Source organism: Pyxicephalus adspersus, chromosome 1, assembly GCF_032062135.1.
Source record: "Pyxicephalus adspersus chromosome 1, UCB_Pads_2.0, whole genome shotgun sequence".
In the NCBI taxonomy this organism is placed as follows: domain Eukaryota; kingdom Metazoa; phylum Chordata; class Amphibia; order Anura; family Pyxicephalidae; genus Pyxicephalus; species Pyxicephalus adspersus.
Window position 1 is genome coordinate 146,606,562 of NC_092858.1, and position 10,857 is coordinate 146,617,418.

Here is a 10,857-nt window from a genome sequence, read left to right on the forward strand (position 1 = left end):
CATGCCCCCCCTTGCTGCAGCCCTCCCACTGCCATCCGTGCACCACCCCAGCAAGAATACAATTGTCCCCCATACCCCCTCCATTGTGTGCCCTCCTCTCTCACATGTAGCAGGGCGGGCTGAGCTCCTCCCCGGCTGTACAGAGGAGGGGCCCCGGCTCAATGTACCTTGAGCAGCTGAGCAGAGCAGACAGATGAAGTGGCTGCACAGGAAAGGGTAGCTGTGTCTGCCACACACACAGCCCCATCTACCACCCGGCTTGGATTGTATGCTCCACCATCTTCGCATGCCCTGCACCGGACACTGACACCGACGACCTTGGACGTGAGACCCTGGCCGCCCTCCTCCTCCTCCCCGGTGATCGCTGCCTTGCTGCTACCTGGATCCCAGACAACATGCCCGGCTATGATTACAAGTTCCTGGAAAAGCTCAGGCGCAAGTTTCTATGCCCGCTGTGTGGCAAAGCCATGAGGGAGCCGGTGCAAGTATCCACCTGTGGGCACCGCTTCTGTGACACCTGCCTGCAAGAGTTCCTCAGGTATGTGGGGGCAGGGAATGGGGTGACAGCTCCTCCATAACACCCTGATTGCTATTCATTCTGCAATGTCTGACCTCATCAGCCAGACTATTAGAACAAAGATCTGATATATTGCAGCTCCCCAGTCCCTAGATGTGCTGCTTGGATTATATTCCTGCATGTATTTCATTGTTACTAACACACTTCCTGTCCTTGGGTGACAACACTCGCTCCTGGAGAAGTAGCGTTGTCACAGTGGGCTGACCCCCAAATTTTAGCTTGATTCCTAAAAAAGTTAGAAGGATGCTGAATTGCAGACAGAAGGGATTTGTATCTACTTGCTGAGATAAAACTAATGCAGCCATCACATTGGAGGACTGGTGATCTGCAATATAAGCCATTTCTGTTCCTGTTTATGTAATCATCATCCTCTGCAATGTAATAGTGGACCGGACCCTGGGGTTTTACTGAGCGCTGCTTCTTCGTGTAAATTTTGTATATTGAACCCTCCCGGGGCTGTTGGACTGGTTGGGGCTGAATGTCACCTCCGGGACCAGGAAGAGCTGTGAATGGAGCTGCAGGGATCTCATTGTTTTACATTCCTGCTGGTTGTCAACAAACACAGAAAAGTGAATGAGCTGTGCAGTGAGATTCACATATGTGAAGTGGGGGGGGGTATAGGTGAGATGTTGGTGGAATAATATCTACAACAAGGGGCTGTGCGCGTCCTTCAACTTAATCCTTTGTTCAGATCCGTCTGCCTCTTACAGTCAGGAGGATTTACAATGTCCTCAGCTCTTCTGCTGCTTGTAAAACTGCCAAAAAACCTCAGCTGGGTTGTCAGACCAATTCCCAAAGCAATACAGCCTCCAGCAGACTTGTTACTGATGTATGCAGCCTCCATCAGACCCGTTCCCCACGTATGCAGCCTCCATCAGACCCGTTCGCCTGCATACATGGGGAATGGGTCTGCTGGAGGGTCTGCTCATGTATGCAGTCTCCAACAGACCCATTTCCCTTGTATATCAACTTGTTCCCCGTGTATGCAGCCTTCATCAGACCCGTTCCCCAGGTATGCAGCCTGCAAAAGAGACCCGTTCACCTGCATACGGTGGGAATGGGTCTGCTGGAGGCCATTCCCATTGCCCATGTATGCAGCCTCCAGCAGACCCATCGCCCATGTATACAGACCAATTCCCAATGTATACATCTCATATTCCCCAATGAAATATAGGTTGTGTCTTATTCCCCCATGTATTCAGATTGTGTCAGACTATGTTCTCAGTGTGCACAGCCTCCATCAGACCTGCCCCCATGTATACAGGCTGTCCCATATCCCCCCCATGTATTGCGCCAAGAAGAAATCTAGGACATGTTGCATTTTCTGAGCCGGGTATTCAGAGGTGCATTCTCTTATCGCATCTCAAAAGTTTAACAAGAAAACATTTTAGGCGATACTTTTTCAGAACACATTACATTGCGTGTTTGTAATATGCCCCAGCACATGCAGACATGTGCCACCCATTAGTAGAGATGGGGATCGCCAACTCCAAACAAGAAATAGCATGCAGTGACACACATGTGTCTGAAATAAGGTATTCAATGACAGCTATGTGTAGCACCATCATCATGTCATGGTGCAACATATTACAATATTGATATTTGTCATTCTACAACATAGAAAGTGCAGTACTCCCTGGATGTCAATCACATTTCACTTTACACTGAACACGTGCTTGCTGTACATTTGACATCATCAATGCACTTTCTGTGATTTCAGTGTAACTGGCCTTTCCCTGGAACAAACCCTGCATTATTCACACGTTATCGCCTTCCGGCGTCATATGATCATAGTTTTCTTGCTGCTGACTTATTTTTAGAAGGTTGTGTACATTGACATACCCCATCCGTGTCTGTAGTAGATATATGTATTATTTATAAAGACAATAATGAATACGTCATCTATTCATTGATCACTTTCTGCTCAAATCATTTTTACAGAAGTAGCGCCTGGTGAATGACTTCTATAAACTCTTCCTACATACACTGGATGGCTTTGATATTACAAGTTTATTCTCCACTGAAAGTAAACAGCTAAATACATACAATAGACAATTAGCGTTGCTCTGACCTGCTGACTTGTAGAATTGTGACCTGACCAGGCTGTAGTGCCTGGGGGATGGGAGCTCCCGCTTTATACAGAATTGTTTCCGGGAATAATTGGAGTTAAAGGTGTGTAGTAAGGATTGATGATTTCCCATCACAAGTCTTCTGAAGTCGGATAGACATTGTAAGTTTTTTTAAGTAGGAGGAAAGTAGGGAAGAGTGTGCTTGCTTGTATTTGTATGATTGCCATTATAATTGATATAATATTTTGTTTTACAGCGCAGGTTCAGCCATGAAAGAGAAAGGTTAAATCTCCCATTGGGTTATTTATTTCTGGCTGCGCTTCACTAGGTATATAACCTTTCATTTCCTGTCCCAAAGATAGGAAATTGGGGGAAATCTCTCCAAAAGGAACAAAAAAGATATTTATTCCTGTATTAGAGGATCGCCCCTTACCTATTGCTTCAATGTTGGGGTTCCCCTATGTCTTGATGACCGTGGTCACCAGGACAAAGAGTGAGCGAAACCCCTTCCCTGGAGATAATATAATCCTTTCCTACATTACCCACAAATTAACAAGGCAAGATCTTTCCATATTACAATGAACAATCATCCCTCAATCAGATCCGCCAGGACGGTTGTTCGTTTCCAGCCACAATCCTTGTTCGTTGGTGTTGTGTAGTTTTTTGTTAACGACTATTGGACAGTCGGCGTTAGTTGTTCGTTTCCAACTATAAATATTGCAAGTGTGTATGCAGCTTTAGAGTTTTCTGCCATACAAATGAGATGGTCCCTATACCTTCTGTCCTTGAGGCTCAACACACATGGCAGCCAGCAGAGATAACTTGGAAAACTTGTCAGCACTCAAGGTGATCCCACACACTGATAATTCTTACCAGGTTACTGCTGTCAATTGTTAAGTATTGAAGACAAATACTTGTCAGAGACAATGATTACTTTATCTATCATGGAGTCCTCTGTTCTAGTCTGAGAGGTTGAAGAGATCCCATTTTCTGTGCAGTGTACTAGCCCTCATGTCAAGTGCTCAGCATTTCCAGCTTTCCGTGGCTGTTTGTGAACAAAAGTTTTATCTCTAGTAATGTTTTTAGAACTTCATTACATAGTAACTTAAGCTGCGTACACACTTGCAATTTTTGTCGTTGGAAAGGATCTTTCACGATCCTTTCCAACGACAAGGGGCTGCACGATGCATGAACGATGCTGTACATACATCACCGTTCATGCTCTATGGAGAGGGAAGGGGAAGAGCGACGGAGCGGCACCCTGCTGCGCGCTCTCCCCTTCCCTTTCATTAGGATCGGCTGTCGTCCATCGTCCATGGATCCGGCAGGTCGGTCGTCCGGACGATGGACGACACCGACTGTACACACGGCAGATTTTCGCCCGATAATTGGCCGATTATCGGGCGATAAAAATCTGACGTGTGTACGTAGCTTAACTAAGGCTGCAAAAGACCTGTCCTGCAGGTTCAGCTGATTCTATGAAAATACCTGGCTGTAAACTGAAAGAGGAAGTTGCAGATCCCCTTTCCTTTGTGTCTTTCACTAATGGTTTCTGTAGAATATTAAAAAAAACATCTTAATCCAGGACTGGACAAATCCAATGAACCCAGCAGCCTATTCACCTCTAACATTACATTGGGCACAGTACACTGACTTTTGTTTATACATATGGTAGGTGCTTGGCTGTTACCTGGAAGATATAGGCAGACTTTCCTGATCTGCGTACTTATTTTGTGTTAGAGACTCAAAAAACTTTGATATAATTAGGTCCAAAGAGTGGCTGGACAGTTCTGCTATGGCAGGAGGTCATACTCTTACCAGTGTTGAACCCAGAAATTTTTCTAAGCTGGGTGGGATAAAATTGTAGGTGGGTGGCAGCCCCTGTATTGTGACCACCCTAAAACAGCCGGGTGGTTACAGATAAGTGCTGGGTGGTACGTCCGGCTTAAAGGTGCTAGGGAGAACACTGCTTACCTAGGAGAGGTTTAGTAGGCACAAACCCTGAATAGAGATGTTTAACACCATCAAACCATGAATGAAGACCCTTATTAGTCTTTGTTAAGGGTTATTTCACAGTAAAACCTCTGTAGCCATGATGATATTACACGTGCACACACAAGTGATTTAGGATCACAGTTCTGCTGGTGCTGGAGAGTGAGCTTTACATTCTCCACTCTGCATGAGATTATTAATAAAGCTGAGAGGACAGATTATAAATGTTTAATGCGTTGTGCAACTCATATGTGGTTTTAGGAGTTTGGCTCTTACTGTATGTGCAGAAAGTTCTTGTTATTACTGCCTGTTCTGCTCAAGTTATGCGAAACAGTTCAACCTGGGCAAATATTTGCACATTTCAACAGCGTCCTTCCCCATGTACTTTGTGCAAGCAGAACCTGCATCCCTTGTATGTGACCAGGCTGGAAACTTTCTTGTTTGTGATGCCTAGCCCTTATTTTGCTCCTAGGAGCTGGACTGCTATAGGAAGGTGAGTTGTCAATTGGCGATGGGTGCTTACAAATGTCACTAGTGTGTTCTATACATTTTGTTACCCCCTTAGGTCAAATTTTACATGAAGACCACTTGTCTTCTGTTTGTGCAATCTTTGTATAATCGCCAGCTAATGTGTAGTTTGCAGACCCAACTAAGCAATCCATCCTATTTCTATTGGGTTGGTTAGGTCCTTGCACTTCATAGTTGTTGGTAATCTAAAGATGATCATGAGAGTGCCTGAGCAGCTTGCACCAGCGGTGCAAGTTTGGGGAAGGAGTGCCTTGCACTTCTATGCAAAAGCCATGTTTCAAAAAGTAGCTATTTGCATATGAATTTTGGCATGTTACAATGGTAAATTAGGGGTTTAACATAATTTTACATAATATCTACCAGTACAACCTTCCCCTGGGACTGCTGCTGGGACTCGGAGCTGTCAATCAAATGACGCTCATCTATAGTCATTCATCACTTCTTACTTTGCAGCTACATAAAAGGTTATATAAAAAGGTGAGAGGTGGATAAACTGGGCCAGCACAAATAGTAATTAAATACTCTGAGATGAGGAGTGCTTAAGGAGGGAGTGCTAGGGAACTGACTGTCAAATTTTATGATTTAGATACATGAAAATGCAGCTAATAAGCTCTAACAATATTTGATGTTTCTGCACTTGCTACCTGTAAATTCTTCGGTTGATAGCAGATCCTTAAAGTCAATACAAGACTTCTGTGTACACAGGGTGGCAATGGTTTTGTGTGATTTGGGATGACTCGGATAAACAAAAACTGCTTTATCAATGCTCGAACAGACTTCTGCATATATAAATTATGTCCTACTTGATACTGTGCGGAGTTCCACTGAATTGGATGTCATCAGTACTTGGCTATAGACTTTATGTTTTTTATTATTGTCCATGATGGATCTAATAAAAGCTGAACTGTTTTATAAATTGAAATGTTCATCACTTGTGTACTGTTTCTACAAACACGACTCGGTCAAATCAATGACATTCCGTCAGTTCTGGAAGTTCTGTGCTTTGTAGTTGTACTATGACCTCTTTGATCAGTGCGGACTGTTTTGTCAGGACAGGCGTGTCTTACTCTGCTTTATTTGTATTTAAAAATGGCCACGTGACATAATTACAGCACAGTTCTATAAAACCTTCATCTAAAGTATTGTGTATGACATCTTTATAAATGTACCAAATAGGTAAAATCTACAAAGACTTTTTAGCTGCTTTGTGTTGGCATCCTTCCTTCTCTGCATGGTTGAGTAAACCTGAATTGGTTATAAGAAAACAAAACGGTCGTATATACAATACAACTTTTCAAATTTCTGCTTTTGTATGTCTGTGGTTGTCATTTACGTAATGTGGAATAGGATAAGCAGGACAAAAAAGGGGATTTTACCTGAAGACTGTTTTGGTCAAGAAATCTTTTAAACTTTTGCTTAAGTTTTCCAGGTGTTGATTTGAGATCTGGTTATTTACCATTGCTTAGAAAGCACCCAAACAAGTTTATGATATCCTATTGATTCGAGCAGGTACTCTAAATTTTTTTTTTTTTTTTGCTTTTAATTTGGCTTGATTACTTCTGTAAAATGATTTCTGTTCTGCAGGAATACATTAAAACTTAAATTCCAGCTTTTCTTCAGCACCACATATTTGGTTCTTACAGTTTTTTGCTTATACGAGGCGATGAGCACTACACAGATTCCTAAAGTTTTTTTTTTTATCATTTGTGATCTACAAAACCTTTACCTCCGAAGGCTGGCTCATCTGTGTCTTTCTAAAACCTATTCTAGAAGAAAATGGTAACATACATCCCATTGTAATTATTAAATTCATCAGCTCTGGCATAGTTGATTGGGATACTCCTTGGGGTGTGACCTGCAAAAGTGTGTTGCTTTTGGCTTCTTATTACTTTTTGTTTGGTTATTCTACGATAGCCAAGAGGTGGTGCATGATTTTTATGTACTATTACCTCCTGCTAATGAATGCAGTTTGTTTGGCGTTAACTCTTCCTTTCATAGGTAATGATCTTCTCCTAGTTCACCAAACCTTGAGTAAGGAGGAACAATGATATTGCATGTTGTCTGAATCCCCATTGTTTCTTCTTGTGATTACAGAGTTTTGTGTTGTTTTTAAAGTACATCAGATCATACAATGGTGCCTACAGATGCCCACCCTGGTATTTTGTGTGTGGGGTGCCAGCAGATATAAACCTACTCTGCCTAATCCAAGATGTGTGAGGACTGACAGATATCAATATGCACATTGAATAAGACTAGATGATTATAAAAGGATTGGTATGTGTATGGAACTACCTCTTATCCTTTATTCTGAATATCTGTAGGGTTCTGTTAGCAGGTTGGAGTTTCAGATTAAATCTCTTCCATCTAAGAACTGGATATCAGTCTGTCTGATTCCTGTATGTCACTACCTTTTGAATTATACATAATATCATCTGCCGATGGATCTTTTTACAGATAAATGTATTTTCATGAGTTTTTACTGTGTTCATTATGTACACCTGTAGAGAAATATTGTATTGTCATTGCACAAGGCTTAATAATAGTGTGTGTGAAGAAAATTGCATAGTTCATTGGGTAAGCATGGGGTTGGAAGATAAGAGCTACATAGCCATGTATTCATCCCTTCCCCCAGCTTGGTCTGGGGCCTGATGAACATCCCCTCTCAATCCCTGACTTCATTAAGTGCCACTTGGCTGACACACAATGGCTGCTGCGTGGTGACTGACATGAGGAGGAGTTGGATAATCGCTGGGCGAGGAGGCAGGGGGCTCATTCAGCAGCTGCTTTTTCCCTATGGCTGCCTGCACACGTGTACGTGGATACCCCTGCTTGCTCAGGGCCACTTTATATACACTTGTCAGTCTGATTAATGCATTTCTGTGCAGTATTCCGAGATTGTGCAGCCAGTTAAAGGAGATCCTGCATGTTCAGCACAAACGCACCTCTGCTTTTCATGTTTCTACGAGAGCATAATCTTACCTGGTAGTGATCTGAATCACCAAGGGATGCTAAGCAAATGTATATGGATTTTCAGTTGATTAAAAACATGGTTCCATATACAAAACAACACAAACGTCAATATAGTAATATGAACTTCATGGTCTTTACCAAGCCAGAAAGCTATACATCCATGTCTTGTTTTAACACACTAGTTATGAACATGTTCTGTTAGAAAAAAAAAAGAAAATCTCCTGTGAGCTAAAAAGCACAAATATCTTTATTGTGAAAACTAGCAGTCCTATCATTCCATATTCTTATCAGCCAATCCATTTCTTTGTTCTACTTATAGCAGAACTAAACCGAAAACAAAAAAATTACACTTGGAATTCCTCTTCGCCTTGGCGCTGAGGAAGCGCCGGGTGCCGCCATCTTCATTCTTCTTTCTCTATTTCTCTTCTTGGCATGTCACCCATTCTCACACTGTGCAGGCAAAGGTAGCCCGCTGTTAAGCATCAATGGCATCTCTTTCCATTATTAGAATTATTGCCCCTTCTGCGCATGGTGGGGATCTCGGCATGCTCTGAAGGAGCACCCAGAGCCTCCCGGGATACCTACGTCATGCATCCCGGGAGGCTCTGGGTGCTCCTTCTGCACATGACTGGTGATCAAGACTTAAAGGGGAGGTGCTGCACCCTTTTTTTTTTTTAAAGGGTGTTGCACTTAAAAATAAAAAAATGAATAACATTTTCCCTTTACATATAAGGGGTGTCTACCCTTTTATGCGAAATAAAAATGTTAGGTTTGGGTACGCTTTAATAAATCTGATAATCCACTGTATTTGAATTCCCACATGGTTATCTTTCTTTACCAGTATGTATATCCATATTTTATGTACATTGTTCCTGCTTCAGACATATACCTGCCCCGGGGTCATGCAAGTGACACTTGACAAAGACTAGGTACACACGTGCAATAATTGTCGTTGGGAAACGAATGACAGATCAACGGTTATTCGCCATTATTTTGAACGATCGTATACTGCACGATTCTCTACATGCTGTACGGTATATTTAAAATCCACACATTAGCTACAATCGTTTGAACGATGCAGGAAGTGACATGTACCAGAGAAAGTGTAATTATTGCTTGTGTGTACATAGCCAAAGTTTTATGGGAGGTCTCAGCATTACGAATGGCAAGTTGACCGCTTTAAGCTGAGCACTTTATTGGTGTTTTCATGCTCATTTTTCTGAAGAGTACTGATGTATAATAACTGGAAGTGTCTCCAATAACCAATGGGGTCCTGCTATGCACTCCCTTACATAGTTCCACTTTAACATAAAAACATGGAGTCTTGGTTTAGATATAATGCAGTACTTTTTAGCTCAGTCCCTGCTCTACTTTCCCAGATACTTTCTTGCTCCATCATACTTTCTAGGCATTTAGTGGCATAGGACAAAATTGGACCAGGTTTGGGTCTTGCAAATGGCCTGCTATATGCAATCGAAATAAATGTCTGCCATATTTTTCCAGTATCAAGCAGTTACGAGTTATCCCAATTTATTTAGGCTACTAAAGAAATGCACATTGGAAATGGTAATTTCTCTGTAGTTGTCCTGCCAGAAGCTAATAAATTGTTGGAATGATTACCATTAATCCTCCCAGCACACCTCTTGAAGCTCCATATTGCCTCTACAACAAGCGTGGGTTGCAGGCTGAGTCTTGTGTAAGCCTCCAGTGATGAAAGCACGAGAAATGGGGCCTGCTCATACCTGTCCTGCTATCAGCAAACAACTTGACAGCGATACACATGGATGCACGTATGATTATTAACTTGTAGCGTGACTTCTTCTTTACATTTTCTGAAGTCTCATCTTCTTACTACTTGCACCTCTTTTATTGACTTAGTCTGCATAATCTCTCCTATTTCAATACAAGTTATTGTATATATGTTTGTGTTTGTGATGGCATTCAGCACCCAAATGCCAAAAGGGAAATACAAAGACATTGACGTAAAAAATGTAACAAAATCTCTTTCCTAGAATGGGTCGTACTGAGACATGAATCACTGGTTTAGGGTAGTTCAATGTCATTGTTGTATAATGGATGTTTAGGTTAGAGGTGTTCAACCGCTGGCACTTTCTACGGTAGTAACTCGAAATCTTAATGGGGTTCCTAGAGTGTCCTGATTTATTGTACTGGAGACAAACCTCTCTGAATACCATTATAATGGTTGTAGTGACCATTTGGGAATAATGGCTCAGAGAAAACTTCTGTGAAACGCTGAGACGTATGTAGTTGAGCTCAAGTCTGATTATTAGTTTCTGGTCTGCCATGGCTTCATCTTATAAGCAAGAATTGGCAGCTTTTTAAAGCTCTTGTATTAAATTCTAATGTGGGTGTGTTAAATATAGATCCTAATAGCAGTTCTGCCTGTAGCAACAAACAAGTTGTTGGCAGTCTTTGGCAGGTTCGGTAGGCTTTTAGCACGGAGGCTGCCACTATAAAGACTTGGTGCCAAAAAACGAAAAATATAAACAGAATTCAAACATAGATCTGTGAATCCAGTCAAAACTGTGTGTTTTTATTTATTTATTTATTTATTTTTGTATTTCTTTCGTTTTAGATCGAATTTTATGTGTTTTATTATCCGTGGCCTCTTTGGGATGGCTTTCTTTGGCTTCTATCTCTTTGACATTTTTTGTACTGGTCAGCACATTGCAGGTTGGTGCATAACAAACCCATATGACT

At 41.9% G+C, this 10,857-nt stretch overlaps 1 protein-coding gene across 1 annotated transcript in view; it reads left to right on the forward strand.

The window, feature by feature from the left end:
- Positions 1-167: 167 nt before the first annotated feature.
- Positions 168-10,857, forward strand: part of TRAF4 (TNF receptor associated factor 4) — a 35,088-nt gene continuing 24,398 nt past the window's right edge. Inside the window, exon 1 of the mRNA XM_072430302.1 lies at positions 168-538. Within this exon, the coding sequence (XP_072286403.1) occupies positions 396-538 (143 nt within the window). The 5' untranslated portion in view covers positions 168-395. The remainder of the gene's footprint in view (positions 539-10,857) is intronic.